General features: G+C 44.9%; 2 protein-coding genes across 2 annotated transcripts; both read left to right on the forward strand.

Annotated features, from left to right (window-relative positions):
• Positions 1–1,117: 1,117 nt before the first annotated feature.
• LOC139412145 (adhesion G-protein coupled receptor G5-like) lies at positions 1,118–5,904 on the forward strand. Its single transcript, XM_071158957.1, has 12 exons — positions 1,118–1,255; positions 1,737–1,800; positions 2,192–2,282; positions 2,476–2,610; positions 2,864–2,992; positions 3,131–3,185; positions 3,351–3,442; positions 3,579–3,697; positions 3,940–4,220; positions 4,323–4,422; positions 4,532–4,812; positions 4,933–5,904. Exons 1-12 carry the CDS (start codon positions 1,195–1,197, stop codon positions 5,040–5,042), a joined length of 1,518 nt encoding a protein of 505 aa, XP_071015058.1. The 5' UTR covers positions 1,118–1,194; the 3' UTR covers positions 5,043–5,904.
• Positions 5,905–13,485: 7,581 nt separating this feature from the next.
• LOC139411344 (probable RNA polymerase II nuclear localization protein SLC7A6OS) lies at positions 13,486–16,299 on the forward strand. Its single transcript, XM_071157600.1, has 5 exons — positions 13,486–13,738; positions 14,623–14,925; positions 15,103–15,309; positions 15,601–15,706; positions 15,842–16,299. Exons 1-5 carry the CDS (start codon positions 13,547–13,549, stop codon positions 15,949–15,951), a joined length of 918 nt encoding a protein of 305 aa, XP_071013701.1. The 5' UTR covers positions 13,486–13,546; the 3' UTR covers positions 15,952–16,299.
• Positions 16,300–16,311: the final 12 nt, after the last annotated feature.

Raw genomic sequence — 16,311 nt, forward strand, 5'->3', positions numbered from 1 at the left:
CATTCCTGCGCCTGTCTCCCGAATCCATTTATACCAACGTGACATGCATTTTCTTCTGTATCATTCCAATGTATTTATTGGGAAAGTGCTTTGAGGGAATCATTTTACTTGAAGTGTACGTTGTTTATGATTATCAACCTTCATTAAATATCCGATCTCAAGTTACGGAACTGACTGGTGCATAATTAGTCAGGGGCAAACCAAAGGATTTAGTTTCCTGCATACCATTTAGTTTCCTGCATACCATTTAGTTTCCTGCATACCATTTAGTTTCCTGCATAAACCTTTTCACACTGCCTCATCATTATTAGTTTCACAATCAATCACTTGATTTTCTAACTCAACTATGGAAAGTGTGTTGCAATCTGGTAATGTTTTCTACATTTGAACTAATATCACTTCTGCAGAAAGTGTCTCACTGGGAGCACTAGGTTCTCAAATGCACACACGATTGCCCATTTGCATATGATTGTGAAACAGAGACATCCTCTTTTCTAGCAATTTTCTGGTGAGTGTCAGAATGAGTCTTAGAGATGCTGAGAAATGCCACCATATACGGCACTGTAGCCTAGTGGTTAGAGCATTGGACTAGTAACCAAAAGGTTGCAAGTTCAAATACCTGAGCTGACAAGGTGCAAATCCGTCGTTCTGCCCCTGAACAGGCAGTTAACCCACTGTTCCTAGACCGTCATTGAAAATAAGAATTTGTTCTTAACTGACTTGCCTAGTTAAATAAAGGTAAAAAAAAGCATTTTTTTTGTTGATGATTCTCACTGAAATGTTTTGATTATATTGATTTACCTAACATTAACCACCCCCCCACCCCCACCCAAAGGACTACAAAGGACAAAAGCTTTCAAGCTTTATTGTGTTATTCTTGATGATTTTTCTTAAATTGTATCTGGAGACGTCTTATGAACAGTATGTTTTTTAACATTTATATTGTCTAATAAATATAAGTGTTGAATTCATTACATGCTGTGTCTACAATAGCCTACTTTTATTCACCCAGTTTTGTAATGCCATAGCCTACAGTATACTCAATTAACTTCCTGCACATACAAATATGTCCAACCCCCTCTCTAATTATAGTAATGATATGAAACCAGGAAACAACAACACACGAGCAAAGATCAACTAACAAGACAGACCATTTGCCCATCAGCGGTCACAGACTGAAAGAGGGAGAGAGTGATGAAGACCAGTTATTTATTTCTAATATTTATATGCATCCCTGCAACCCTGAGAACCAATGGTAAGCTCCTGTTTGTTTCTATGTGTCGAGCAAGTGTTAAAATGGATGGCACGTGTGGATGAGTATAGGTCGAGGTTATGTAAAGATTTTTGAACAAACATGGACATCAGTGAAAAGGGGTGGACCAGTTAATTGTATATCTGGGGTGGCCAATCCTGGCCTGGAGAACTATCATTTTCAAATAAGATACCTAATCAAGGTCTGTTAAAAAAATATACACGATTAGTTCAACCAGGTGTGTCTCAACAGGGCTGAAAAAAAGCATGCACTCACTGTGGCTCTCGAGGACCAGGGTATGCCACCTCGGATTGACGTGGTCCCCACTGAGTTTTTGTCATCATCATTGGCTTTAGTGCCCGACAGTAGTTTTTCATCGGTTTGTTTTGATGTGTTTGTCTTGAGATGAAGCATTGGTACCTTGTATGGATTTTTGTCGTTTCCAGAGTGACATAATGATTAACCTTGTCAATAACGTTTCCAGACAATCTTCCAAACTGTAAAGATGCTCTTCGAGATTGTCTTCGCACCGAAGTGGTGTGGACCAGGTACTCCAATAAAAGTCCTTATCCCCTATTGTAATGGGATTTTAATGTGCCACGGATATAAAAATAAAAAAAAGCCAGTACCTGTTTATCCTTGTAACTACACAGTTAAACATCTTGCTAGTCCATATGGGAATGTCCATTAAGTTGACATTTTAGTCATTTAGCACTTTCATCCAGAGCACCTTATAGTAGTGAGTGGACACATATTTGTACTTTTACATACTTGTCCCCCGAGGGAAACAAACCCACGATCCTGACGTTGCAAGCACCATGCGCTACCAACTGAGCTATATGGGATTTGATAACCATTTGATATCCGTTCATTACATTGATTAAGTTGAATATAAGAAAAGGGGTTCAAATCATGTAAGATGATGTGTGTTTTCGGTAGGTGTTACGAGGATAGAATTACAATATGCATTCCAATGACCAGAATGCCCATCCCAAACTTCTACAGATGGTCTGTCAACTCATCCAATCAGGTGAGATCATGAATTCATTGCTGTTGATCTCACAACCTTCTGGTTCAGCCATATATACCGGGGTGCAGCAACAAAGACTTCAGACACAGTCGAGTCTCTTGTTTATTTTTTTTATTGCTGCATATTGCAATTTTCTGTATTTCTGATGGATATGTTGCACTTAAAACTGCAATGTCCATTAATTCCACCATAGGCAGAAGAGACCACGAATTCTGGACACAGAGTGCACATTCCTGCACATGCTCTCCAGAGAAGCAAGAGGAACGACTCTATTAGCACTGACTATGTGCAAATTACAATGGCTGTACTCAACAGCTCTCTATTCAAGGTTGGTAACTGACTCAAACAGTAGGCTATTCTTTGTTTTAGCTGAAACCAACCAATGGTAATGGACAAAATAGTACCACTATCCGGTATACAATTCAGCACTACAGTAAAACAATGAATATATTATTTAATATCATGAAGTCATTTATTGAGGAAGGGTTTTATGAAAGCGAAAGGCACATAAGACCTCTCTGAATGACGTTTGCTCGTCTGCTGCTGCTTTCTGTTGCACTTCCCTCCAATGTTACCAACAGCTTAGCCCGGTTCGAGGCTCTAGATCAGGGGAAGTCCTTGGGCAGTCTGTGCTGGCTGTGAGGGTGGGGGACCACAGTGTGAGTGACCTTGACCAGCCTGTCAGAATCGCCTTCAGAAACACAAATGTGGTGGGTGAATGGAGTCCACTTGAACGTTCAACACTTACTGGCGGAATGTGACTGTGCACCTACTGTATCTCTGAGACAAATATTAGTCTAGTCTATCCTTCAATGAACAGTGTGTGTTTTACATTTCCTTTGTTTCAGACTGAGAGAGGGACTTGTGTTTTCTGGAAGGACTCAGAAAATAAGAATGGCGAAGGTAGGGGCCATGGCTTGACTCATCTTTTAGTGGTGGAACCACTGCGGTGGACTAGCGTGTTCTTTTCCTGTGTGTGTGGACATTTGTGGGTGTGTGGGTGGGTGTTGAACTCTTGTACCTTCGCGATATGTGTGTGTGTGACTTTTGTGGCTTTTCTGTCTGCAGGGGACTGGAGCTCAGAGGGTTGTGTTACCACCCTCATTCACGGAGAGTTTGTGTGCAGCTGCAACCATCTCAGCTTCTTTGCAGTGCTTGTGGTAAATACGTGCTACAGTTGTTGTATAGGTCATTACTTTAGTTATTTGAATAACTCCCTTATTTGAATCACTTTTGTATGGTAAGTCCTAGCTGGTAACATACTCTTGATTCCTTATCCTATTTTCTCACTGACAGAACTCAAAGTTGTCGGTAGACCCTGTGAATGCTGCCAACCTCGGCTACATCTCCTACATTGGTTCATCATTCTCCGTGGTTTTCACCACAGTAACCCTTGTCATGTACACTTGTCTTAGGTAAGTATTATCTCTTCATTGAAAATAAACAGAGTAGGTAAACCATTCACAATGCAGCTACACAATAGTACACATTCACAAATGTATGTGTCAAAAATATTGAGCAATAAAATAGAGGTAAGCAAGAGACCTCACTTCAGCCCTTTAATCTGTACACAGACAAAGGCAGAAATATAGCATAAATGGTATACATTATGTAAACATCTCTGTGGGCCTGAGCCTCTTGTTTTCTGTCCCCATAGGAAGGGGCATTCTGAACAGTCAATATCCATTCATGTGCAGCTGACAGGAGCGCTCCTGTTTCTACACCTCTCCTACCTCTTGAGCGAGTGGTGGGTGTGGCATGAGGCTGATGGGGCTGAGGGACATGTCTGTCTGGCCTTTGGGTTGATACTGCACTGGGCTCTCCTGTCCACCTTCACCTGGCTGGCCATTGAAGGCTTCCATCTCTACATGCTGTTAGTCCGCGTCTTCAACATCTATGTCAGGAAATACCTGCTCAAACTGAGCCTGGTTGGATGGGGTGAGATCACAAGTTCCACTCAAGTCTTTTTTTCTTTCTTTGACAGTTGAGCGATATTCTACACCATACAATGTATAGTCTAAATGCAGTCCTTGATTCCAGGCATACCCACTGCAACTGTGATGGCCTGCCGTTTCTCAGGAGTCTACGGCATACATAGCTTCTACATGACGGGGGCCAATAACGGCTCATCAACAGACATGTGAGGTTCAATTCACAGTATTTTGCCATAGGAAGCTAATATTTAAATATACTGTATATGTAGCCATGAAAACAAGCAAAGGTTCAAATGGACTCTTGTCTAACTGCAGATGTTGGATAAGCAGTGCAACAGACAGCCCTGGAGTGGTGGTCAGCTACATCACAGTGAGTGGATACCTGGGCCTGGTCTTCCTCTTCAACACAGCCATTCTAGGTGTGGTGGTGGTGAAGCTGTGGGGGCAGAGAGGGAAGGGTAGGATGTGGAAGGACTGGGCCACGGTCCTGGGGCTCAGCTGTGTGCTAGGAGTACCATGGGGGTTGGCATTCTGCACCTACGGCCCCCTTTCTCTCCCTGGACTGTACCTCTTCAGTATATTCAACTGCTTCCAGGGTCAGTATCCTATCACACACAACCTCTCTAAGGAAAGATATATGATTGACTGCTTTAAATCTGAGTGATCGCTGAGTGATTTGTTGCTTTTCAATCCCTCCAAAATGATTACTACTACAGGTGTCTTCTTGTTCCTGTGGTTTCTTGCCCTTTCACGTAAGGGCCGCCCAGAGCACTCCTCTGTGAAAGACTCTTCCAGTCAAAAGATGATGGAGACAAACTTCAACTGATACTGTGGGACTTGCAACACATTCCAGCATACCTTTTAATAGTGTTTGCAGACCAAGTCCTGAGTATAAAACAGCGGGGAAAGTATAATTCATTTCTTCCTGGTACGGACCCCTTTACAGAAAAAAAATGTATGGACCTAAATATAGAATTGCATATAGAATCCCTATCAATTCAATAGCATTTATCTGGGCCTAGTGGTAAAGATTTGACATGAAACGTTTCAAATGTATGACCTTTTATTATGGCATCAACAAAACCAGTCATGATGTTTTAATCAGCTTGTCAAACATCGGCCCCTTTACTAGGCTACCCGAGCAACGTTTATCCACTCACAACATACTTCCAGCCCCCAAACAATGGTGAATTGAGAGAGACAGCTGTTACACAAAACACCAAAAAGTGTCATGACATTTGGCGTTTTGTATTTAGGCCAGAATATATGCGTACACTGCTGTCTGCGTGCGTCTTGGTGTCGGCCACACATCTCTGCCGTGGCATAATTTCAGTGTTTTTACATGACATTTTGGAGCATAGGCCTACCACCTGTTTTCATGTCCATTTGCAAAATGTTCATGCCTCTGACAAGCGGTAATAATAAAAAAAAAAGTGGTGTAAAAGCCTACAAAGCTTTACATTTAAATTTCAATTATTGTGATATATTGTATTTTACCAGTACAGCAAACCCTCGCTATTTATTTTGTGGGGACACCGTACCAGACCGTACCAACTTTCAACTTTCACCCCTGGTGTAAACATGACATTTATGATATGGCACATAAAGTGTGACACATGGAGCAAATAGCCATTAGCACACAGACTATCTACTGAATAAAATGGTGCTTGGTGTTGTGGTGTTAATCAGATAATTGAATTATTTAATGCTTTCTTATTGTTTCATAAAAATAATCTACCAATGCTATTAGACCCATGATTCAGCCTTTTCCACAACGCGTTAATGATACATAATAGAATGTCACTTTGAACTTTAATATAATATAATTTATTGGAAACAGGAGACAAAGGGCTGTGAGACAAAGGCTTAAGGGGCGGCAGGTAAACAAAGGGGAGGCAGGTAAACAAAGGGGCGGCAGGTAGCGGCAGGTAAACAAAGGGGCGGCAGGTAGCGGCAGGTAAACAAAGGGGCGGCAGGTAGCGGCAGGGAAACAAAGGGGCGGCAGGTAAACAAAGGGGCGGCAGGTAGCGGCAGGGAAACAAAGGGGCGGCAGGTAGCTGCAGGTAAACAAAGGGGCGGCAGGTAAACAAAGGGGCGGCAGGTAGCGGCAGGTAAACAAAGGGGCGGCAGGTAGCGGCAGGTAAACAAAGGGGAGGCAGGTAGCTGCAGGTAAACAAAGGGGCGGCAGGTAGCTGCAGGTAAACAAAGGGGAGGCAGGTAGCTGCAGGTAAACAAAGGGGAGGCAGGTAGCTGCAGGTAAACAAAGGGGCGGCAGGTAAACAAAGGGGAGGCAGGTAGCGGCAGGTAAACAAAGGGGCGGCAGGTAAACAAAGGGGCGGCAGGTAGCGGCAGGGAAACAAAGGGGCGGCAGGTAGCTGCAGGTAAACAAAGGGGCGGCAGGTAAACAATGGGGCGGCAGGTAGCGGCAGGTAAACAAAGGGGCGGCAGGTAAACAAAGGGACGGCAGGTAGCGGCAGGTAAACAAAGGGGAGGCAGGTAGCTGCAGGTAAACAAAGGGGCGGCAGGTAAACAAAGGGGAGGCAGGTAAACAAAAGGGTGGCAGGTAGCGGAAGGTAAACAAAGGGGCGGCAGGTAGCGGCAGGTAAACAAAGGGGTGGCAGGTAGCGGCAGGGAAACAAAGGGGCGGCAGGTAGCGGCAGGTAAACAAAGGGGCGGCAGGTAAACAAAGGGGCGGCAGGTAAACAAAGGGGCGGCAGGTAGCGGCAGGTAAACAAAGGGGCGGCAGGTAAACAAAGGGGCGGCAGGTAGCGGCAGGGAAACAAAGGGGCGGCAGGTAGCTGCAGGTAAACAAAGGGGCGGCCGGTAGCGGCAGGGAAACAAAGGGGCGGCAGGTAGCTGCAGGTAAACAAAGGGGCGGCAGGTAAACAACGGGGCGGCAGGTAGCGGCAGGTAAACAAAGGGGCGACAGGTAGCGGCAGGTAAACAAAGGGGAGGCAGGTAGCTGCAGGTAAACAAAGGGGCAGCAGGTAAACAAAGGGGCGGCAGGTAGCGACAGGTAAACAAAGGGGCGGCAGGTAGCTGCAGGTAAACAAAGGGGCGGCAGGTAGCGGCAGGTAAACAAAGGGGCGGCAGGTAGCGGCAGGTAAACAAAGGGGCGGCAGGTAGCGGCAGGGAAACAAAGGGGCGGCAGGTAAACAAAGGGGCGGCAGGTAGCGGCAGGGAAACAAAGGGGCGGCAGGTAGCTGCAGGTAAACAAAGGGGCGGCAGGTAAACAAAGGGGCGGCAGGTAGCGGCAGGTAAACAAAGGGGCGGCAGGTAGCGGCAGGTAAACAAAGGGGAGGCAGGTAGCTGCAGGTAAACAAAGGGGCGGCAGGTAGCTGCAGGTAAACAAAGGGGAGGCAGGTAGCTGCAGGTAAACAAAGGGGAGGCAGGTAGCTGCAGGTAAACAAAGGGGCGGAAGGTAAACAAAGGGGAGGCAGGTAGCGGCAGGTAAACAAAGGGGCGGCAGGTAAACAAAGGGGCGGCAGGTAGCGGCAGGGAAACAAAGGGGCGGCAGGTAGCTGCAGGTAAACAAAGGGGCGGCAGGTAAACAATGGGGCGGCAGGTAGCGGCAGGTAAACAAAGGGGCGGCAGGTAAACAAAGGGGCGGCAGGTAGCGGCAGGTAAACAAAGGGGAGGCAGGTAGCTGCAGGTAAACAAAGGGGCGGCAGGTAAACAAAGGGGAGGCAGGTAAACAAAAGGGTGGCAGGTAGCGGAAGGTAAACAAAGGGGCGGCAGGTAGCGGCAGGTAAACAAAGGGGTGGCAGGTAGCGGCAGGGAAACAAAGGGGCGGCAGGTAGCGGCAGGTAAACAAAGGGGCGGCAGGTAAACAAAGGGGCGGCAGGTAAACAAAGGGGCGGCAGGTAGCGGCAGGTAAACAAAGGGGCGGCAGGTAAACAAAGGGGCGGCAGGTAGCGGCAGGGAAACAAAGGGGCGGCAGGTAGCTGCAGGTAAACAAAGGGGCGGCCGGTAGCGGCAGGGAAACAAAGGGGCGGCAGGTAGCTGCAGGTAAACAAAGGGGCGGCAGGTAAACAACGGGGCGGCAGGTAGCGGCAGGTAAACAAAGGGGCGGCAGGTAGCGGCAGGTAAACAAAGGGGAGGCAGGTAGCTGCAGGTAAACAAAGGGGCAGCAGGTAAACAAAGGGGCGGCAGGTAGCGACAGGTAAACAAAGGGGCGGCAGGTAGCTGCAGGTAAACAAAGGGGCGGCAGGTAGCTGCAGGTAAACAAAGGGACGGCAGGTAGCTGCAGGTAAACAAAGGGGTGGCAGGTAGCGGCAGGTAAACAACGGGGCGGCAGGTAGCTGCAGGTAAACAAAGGGGCGGCAGGTAGCGGCAGGTAAACAAAGGGGCGGCAGGTAGCAAAGTGGTTTGATTGTTGGGCCAGGAACTTAAAGGTTGCTAGATTGAGTCCCTGAGCTGACAAGGTAGAAATCTGTCGTTCTGCCCCTGAACAAGGCAAGGTGGCTTGTTCCTAGGCCGTCATTGTAAATAAGAATTAGTTCTTAACTGACTTGCCTAGTTAAATAAATAAATAATATCCTAGACGCATGAAAAGGGGAATGTATGTGGAGGGTATGGGTCAACAGAAGATGAACAGCAGAATATAGATGTTGTGGTGGCAGTTAGAGGACGTCCTCCGGAAGTTGTCACAATTACTGTGTAAGTCTATGGAAGGGGGTGAGAACCATGAGCCTCCCAGGTTTTGTATTGAAGTCAGTGTACCCAGAGGACGACGGAAGCTAGCTTTCCCCCGACTACACCATGGTGCTACCGTATAGAGTGCTGTTGAGGCTACTGTAGACCTTCATTGCAAAACAATGTGTTTTAATCAATTATTTGGTGACGTATATTTAGTATAGTTTTATTGAAATAAGATAACTTTTTAAATGGGGGGAGGGGGGTGTTGGAACTGAGCACTGAAGCAGGCAGCGGAGTCACTTGAGTGAGGGGAGACAGAACAGCATGCTTGCACGTTGTGACAACTTTTTACCAGTTGTTGGTAGGCTATGTAAATTGTCATTATGGAGACACATATTTCCAACTCTTTTTCCATAAAACATAGGCTAACATGCTAGAACTGACACGCACCAAGACATAACCGGAGACAACAGGAAAACGACTTTAGGCGCTCTAGAGTGCATGAGATAAATTCGCTCTGAGGTAGTTTAAACAGCATTCTGATGTGGACTACTTATAGAAAAAAGGGTCTTACGCATGCTCAGGTCTTGGGTCTCGAGCGCAGCACGAGTGAAAACTTGAAATGGAAGTTATAGAACTCCCTAGCATGCATCCATTCTAGGAAAAAGTCCACAATGAAACTGACATTAAATGTAGAGAATGATACATTTGCATCTTCAGGCTACTGAAGCCTACCATGTTATACAATAAATATGTTGAAATGACGATATCACTGGAGTCATTGCAAATCAATTTGTGCCACTTGTGTAGCCTACCTGGAGCTGACAAATGGATTTAATCAGTGGTGGAAAAAGTAGGTTCCCCAATTGTCATACTTGAGTAAAAGTAAAGATACCTTAATAGAAAATGACTAAAGTAAAAGTGAAAGTTATCCAGTAAAATACTACTACAGTAAAAGTCTGAAAGTATTTGATTTTAAATTATAATATTTTTTATTTATTTAACTAGGCAAGTCAGTTAAGAACAAATTCTTATTTACAATGACGGCCTACCCAGGCATAGCCCGGATGAAGCTGGGCCGAATGAACGCTGCCCTATGGGACTCAAAATCACAGCTGGATGTGATACAGCCTGGATTTGAACCAGGGACTGTAGTGACACCTCTTGAACTGAGATGCAGTGCCTTAAACCGCTGCGCTACTCGGGAGCCCTAAATCATAAATATACTTAAGTGTCAAAAGTAAATGTAATTGCTAAAATATACTTAAGTGTCACGCCCTGATCTGTTTCACCTGTCCTTGTGCTTGTCTCCACCCTCTCCAAGTGTCACTTGTTTTCCCTGGTGTATTTATTCCTGTGTTTCCTGTCTCTCTGTGCCAGTTCGTTTTGTTTGTCAAGTCAACAAGCGTTTTGTTTCTCAGCTCCTGCTTTCCCAGTCTGTCTTTTCTTGCCCTCCTGGTTTTGACCCTTGCCTGTTCTGACTTTGAGCCCGCCTGCCTGACCACTCTGCCTGCCCCTGACCTCAAGTCTACCTATCGTCTTGTACCATTTGGACTCTGACCTGGTTTTCTGAACCCCTGCCTGTCCTGACCTCGAGCCTGCCTATAGCCTGGTACTGGACTCTAACCTGGTTTATGAACTCTCGCCTGTACCCGACCTGCCTTTTGTCTACGCCTTTTGTCATAATAAATATCGGAGCTCAACCATCTGCCGCATGTGTCTGCATTTGGGTCTCTTAAACAACTTCTTATGGCTGCAGGGGCAGTATTGAGTAGCTTGGATGAAAGGTGCCCAAAGTCAACGACCTGCTCCTCAGTCCCAGTTGCTAATATATGCATATTATTAGTATTATTGGATAGAAAACACTCTGAGGTTTCTAAAACTATTTGAATGATGTCTGTGAGTATCACAGAACTCATATGGCAGGCAAAAACCTGAGAAGATATCCAAACAGGAAGTGGAAAATCTGAGGTTGGTCGATTTTCAACCCAGCCCCAGCTCTTTGAGTAAGTGGTCTGGCAGAGAGCCAGGTCCTGGTCACGCGCATTTCACATGATAGCGACCTGGTTTCCATGGCTTCTCTACAGACATAGGAATTCTCCGGTTGGAACTTTATTGAAGATTTATGATAACAACATCCTAAAGATTGATTCTATATTTAGTTTGACAAGTTTCCTCGACCTGTAATATAACTTTTTGATGTTTTTGTCCGACGTTTGGATGGACCTGCAAGAGCGTTTGGATTTGTGTACTAAACGTGCTAACAAAAGTAGCTACTTGGACATAAATAATAGACATTATCGAACAAATCAAGCATTTATTGTGGAACTAGATTTCCTGGGAGTGCATTCTGATGAAGATCGTCAAAGGTAAGGGAATATTTATAATGTGATTTCTGATTTCTGTTGACTCCAACATGGCGGATAATTGTATTTATTTTCTGAGCACCGTACTCAGATTATTGCATGGTTTGCATTTTTCATTTTATTTATCTGACACAGCGGTTGCATTAAGAAGAGGTATATCTATATTTACATGTCTAACAATTGTATTTATCAACATTTATAATGAGTATGTCTGTAAAATGATGTGGCTCTCTGCAATATCACCGGATGTTTTTGGAACTAGTGAACGTAACGCGCCAATGTATACTGAGATTTTTTTATAGAAATATGAACATTATCAAACAAAACATACATGTATTGTGTAACATGAAGTCCTATGAGTGTCATCTGATGAAGATCATCAAAGTGTAGTGATTAATTCTATCTCTATTTCTGCTTTTTGTGACTCCTCTCTTTGGCTGGAAAAATGGCTGGGTTTTTCTGTGAGTTGGTGGTCACCTAACATAATCGTTTGTGGTGCGTTCGCTGGAAAGCTTATTTAAAATCGGACACTGTTGTGGGATTAACAACAATATTACCTTTAAAACTGTATAAAATACATGTATGTTTGAGGAATTTGAATTATGAGATTTCTGTTGTTTTGAATTTGGCGCCCTGCACTTTCACTGGCTGTTGTCATATCATCCCGCCAGATCCGAGGCAATAGGGATGACCAGGGATGTTCTCTTGATTAGTGCGTGAATTGGACCATGTTCCTGTCCTGCCAAGCTTTCAAAATGTAATGAGTACTTTAGGGTGTCAGGTAAAATTGATGGAGTAAAAAGTACATTATTTTCTTTAGGAATGTAGTAAAAGTTGTCAAAAATATAAATAGTAAAGTACAGATCCCCCCCCAAAAAAACTACTTAAGTAGTACTTGAAAGTATTTTTACTTAAGAACTTTACACTGCTGTATCCATGTTATTAATATTTGAGTAAGTGATTGAAATTAATGACCCATCCTCAGTAGCCTATTCCAGCAGCCTATTGGGCAATGGAAGCACTTCTTACCTCGAAATCGCCCACTTGTTGTTGATTCTTCACAAAAAAATACAGTTTTATATCTTTATGTTTGAAGCCTGAAATGTGGCAAAAGGTCGCAAAGTTCAAGGGGGCCGAATACTTTCGCAAGGCACTGTAGCTACTGACAAAGAAGAACATCAAGACAAAGCAGCTGCTTTACAAGTGGGATGCACTGTTGAGCTCTACATCCCGAGGGGTTCATGTTGATTGTACAGAGATTGTGACAGCCAGTAAAATGGCGTCCCTTGAAAGGGCAAGAACAAGAAGTATGTCAGGAGAAGTGGAGTATTATCATAAGGAGACGGATACTTGGAATACGGAGAAGGAATTGAGGGAAAAAGAGAGGCAGAGGAGGACGAAGAGAGAGAAGGAGGAAGAGGGTGAGCTTGAGTCTGTTAAAAATGGCAGAAAAACAGAGAGATCGTTTGTTAAAGAAGAATGGAAGAGGTGTAAGCAGATTGAGCTTTACAGATTTGAGTATTTGTGCTGAATGCATTACATTGTTACAGGTGTCAAGCTTATGGGCATGTGGCAGTAGTGTGTAGGAGGGAGGTTCCTAGGTGTGAGAAGTGTGCAGGAGGGCATGAGACAAAGGAATGTGTAACATGGGGGAAATTAGTTGTATGTGTTAATTGTAGGGGTGCCCATGGGGCTGGGGTTCAGAAATATCCTGTGCGAGAGAGGCAGTTTGAGGTTTCCAGGGTTAGAGTAGTGCAGAAGTTGTCATATGCTGAAGCAGTGAAGAAAGTAGAGGAAGATGGGTCAAGGGGGAGGGATCCTGAGAGGAGTGGTGTGAGTACTGGTACAGATCTAGTACAGAGGGATAGGCCAACAAGTGATAAATGTTTCAGTAAGATTGGATTTTTATTATTTATAGCAATGGTTATCAACTGTACTGCAGGGATGGAACATAAGTCACTGAATATTGGTGGCAGCTGCAAAGAGTTATTTGGGTCAGAAGAGTTACAAGGTGTTAATTGGTGGTGTCCCAACCTTTTAGGCTGTTGGCTTGAGGTAGGATTAAAAATATGTATTTAGTGGAGTAGGGTGGTGAGTGTAGGGTTAGATGGTAGGGTATGTGTTGATTTATGTATTTTATGATTATTTATTTTAAGTATAAGGAGTATACTCCAGTCTAGTAGGTGGCGGCAATGCAACATTTGTTGGATGCCAACCGCCGTAAAACCTAATCGAAGAAGATACCATAGTATTGGGAGAATCCTGCCTCCTCTTTCACAAGTGCGACTATAGCTAGCTAGTTACGGTAGTGCCAGCTGGAGCAGCCATGGATCCAAGCACCACTATTCTCCGGGTGAAAAGAAAGAGAGGAACTGACCCTGCCGATGCGTTGCTGCTTGCCTGTAAACGTATTCGGCCAGAGACCACATCCCAGACCGCTGGGGAAACTGTGCCTGAGCCCGATGATGTAGAGGTTGAGAATTCAGTCTTCAAACTCGTGGCAACCGTAGCGTCACAGGTATGGGCCGCTGTCAAACCACGGTTTCTGCACGGCTGGTGCTGTGCAAGACACTCAAGTCTGCTGTTTTAGTTTGGCTAGCTAGCTACCTAATGTGATTGATGTTAAACTAACTGTAGTTAGCTTATCAGCTGGTTAACGTTAACTATATACATTGTATTTTCTCTTCAGCTCAAGTCATCCTTACTTAGGTAACTGGCTAGTTCGCTTTGTGTTGATTAGCCAGCGAGCTAGCTGGCTAACAACACAGATAGCTTGGTAACTATCGTTCGCGAGCTGGCCTACGTTTTCGTTAACTTCACAGCACCAGTATCTGGTGTACCTGTCTCTTGCACATCTGCCATTTCAAGATCATGGGACAATTATGAATTTGTATATTTAGCTAGCTAGGAGGAGATAATCCTTCGCAACACCTGTTTGGGTAGAAAATAAGTTTTATTGGCTCCCGAGAGGCGTAGCGGTCTAAGGCACTGCAGCTCAGTGCTGGAGGCGTCACTACAGACGCTGGTTCGATTCCAGGCTGTATCACAACCGGCCGTGATTGGGAGTCCCATAGGGTGGCGCACAATTGACCCAGCGTCGTCCGGGTTTTCCCGGGGTAGGCGTCATTGTAAATAAGAATGGGTTCTTAACTGACTTGCCTAGTTAGTTAAATAAAAATATGAGTTGGCTGGTCATGGTCCAGAGTCAGTCATAGCTAGTTTCATAACCTATTGTTTTATTTTCAATGTAAAAGAGATCTTAATGTTTTCTTAGCACTCAGAAACAGTTCTTGGTAGCTAAGTTTAATTTAGTGAACCTTTTCATGTAATGCACTGCCAGTCTTATTAGTCTCAACTGTCTTTGTTAGGATAACTGTTTCCCTACATTGTCACCATTCTTAGGATGCCCCAGTCCAGACACAGGTTCGTGAAGCACTGGCCCGCCCCCGCATGGCCCACGCCCTGCGCCCGTCAGGCAGCTCCCAGAGGATTGTGGGAGATCTGCGGAGCGTAAAGTGGAGCACCAGGCGGGAGGAGCGATACAGGATCCTCTCCAGCCATCGAGCAGGGATGCCTGCAGAACAGTCCCCCTCAACGCAGCCAGAGCCCACAGAGGAGCCAGGGAAAAATGCCTGGAGCCTGGGTGAAGTTCAGGTGTTTGACATCATCCAGGAAGATGGGGACCCGGACAAAGCTCCTAGCAAGGTAGGTGTGAGCTGGGCTCCCCTAGCTAGAGCTGGGGAAACGTTCTATGTAAACGTATCAGTGCCCAGTTCCCATATGATGAATTCAGTGGATCCAGATTGTAGCCTACCTGCCACTGACACATAGGCCTAGTATTTGGATGGCTTGAATTTGATGCTTATTGTGACTGTTTCCCAGTTGCTGACCCCTGACCCAGAGACGATCCTGTGTAACTCGATGAAGATGCTCCGTGAGAAGCTGAGTGTGTCTGGAGAGGGTGTGGGTGTTGAGCATCGTGAACGGGAGGACGACTACGTGTATGACCTTTACTACCAGGAAACAGTCGCTGCAGGCTGGATCCAGGACATCCTGTCCGTCAGGCCCTACTCAGACGAGGGAGAGTTGGTAAGGGTCAAAAGTGTATATTAGAACTCGTTTTTACAAACTGTATGCCCAAACTCAATTAATTGGGCTTCTCAAAAATATGGTTGCTGTGTTTGAACTTAAAAAAAAAAAAAAATCAAATACAGCTGGCTCTCTCATTTAGATTTTTCACCCACGCCACTTTCAATTCAAGTCCCACCTTGTTGCGGTGTTTCCAGACTCTATACACAGTAGCAATTGAGCATGGGACAAGGTTAGTATCTGAATAACATAAAATGATGCAGGAGAAATAACCTTTTCTTGGATTTCCAGGTGCCTGACTTGGTGGTGAATGAGGAAGTGGATGAGAATGAAGAGGGGAACTGGAGGAATGACTACCCAGATGAGGATGGCAGTGACAGAGAGGAGCGCTATGGAGGTAGGCTAGTACATTTATTTTGATTGTATGAAGTTCACAAAAGCTTCACGCAATGATTATCAAAGCTCCCATAGTAAGGATAGTTGCATTACTAGTTTATCTCCGAAACCTAATTTTGCCGTTCTCATCCTGAAGGGTCCTGGGAAGAGCACTCGTACAGTCAGAGATCCTGGGACCAATACCAGGGCGAGGTGATGCAGGAGTTAGATGATGATGATAATGGAGACAAGGATGACTCCGACTGATCTCCAATTTTGAGCATTGGTGGTTGTCTTTTTTTACTGTGCAAGTGTTGGTGTGAATGTGTGGTAGATGTGTCGCACATAACTATGGTGTGCTTCTGGTGTAACTTGTATGTTGGTGAGATGGTTTGGACTGCGTGTTTGCATGTTGTGCATGGTAGTACGTACGTGTAAGCGTATGGTAGTGATTGTGCATCTGAAAGTGTGATACTATGTGTGGGTCTACATTCCCTGTCACACGGGAGCTTGTACTCTTGATGTGTGATGAAAGTGACTCCAAATCCCTTCTGTAAATATGTAGATGTGTATAAAATAAAGCTTTCAAAATAAATGTAAGACTTCCCAAAGAAATTGTGCATTATT

The sequence above is a fragment of the Oncorhynchus clarkii genome, chromosome 6, assembly GCF_045791955.1.
Source record: "Oncorhynchus clarkii lewisi isolate Uvic-CL-2024 chromosome 6, UVic_Ocla_1.0, whole genome shotgun sequence".
NCBI lineage: Eukaryota > Metazoa > Chordata > Actinopteri > Salmoniformes > Salmonidae > Oncorhynchus > Oncorhynchus clarkii.

What these genes read in the sequence shown, in the direction of transcription:
- LOC139412145 (XM_071158957.1), top strand. Translation starts at nt 1,195, where the DNA reads ATGAAGACCAGTTATTTATTTCTAATATTTATATGCATCCCTGCAACC. An exon ending in CTGTCAACTCATCCAATCAG is followed by an intron (nt 2,283 to 2,475) that starts GTGAGATCATGA and finishes ATTCCACCATAG; the next exon opens with GCAGAAGAGACCACGAATTC. An exon ending in AACGGCTCATCAACAGACAT is followed by an intron (nt 4,423 to 4,531) that starts GTGAGGTTCAAT and finishes GTCTAACTGCAG; the next exon opens with ATGTTGGATAAGCAGTGCAA.
- LOC139411344 (XM_071157600.1), top strand. Translation starts at nt 13,547, where the DNA reads ATGGATCCAAGCACCACTATTCTCCGGGTGAAAAGAAAGAGAGGAACT. An exon ending in CGGACAAAGCTCCTAGCAAG is followed by an intron (nt 14,926 to 15,102) that starts GTAGGTGTGAGC and finishes ACTGTTTCCCAG; the next exon opens with TTGCTGACCCCTGACCCAGA. An exon ending in CAGAGAGGAGCGCTATGGAG is followed by an intron (nt 15,707 to 15,841) that starts GTAGGCTAGTAC and finishes CTCATCCTGAAG; the next exon opens with GGTCCTGGGAAGAGCACTCG.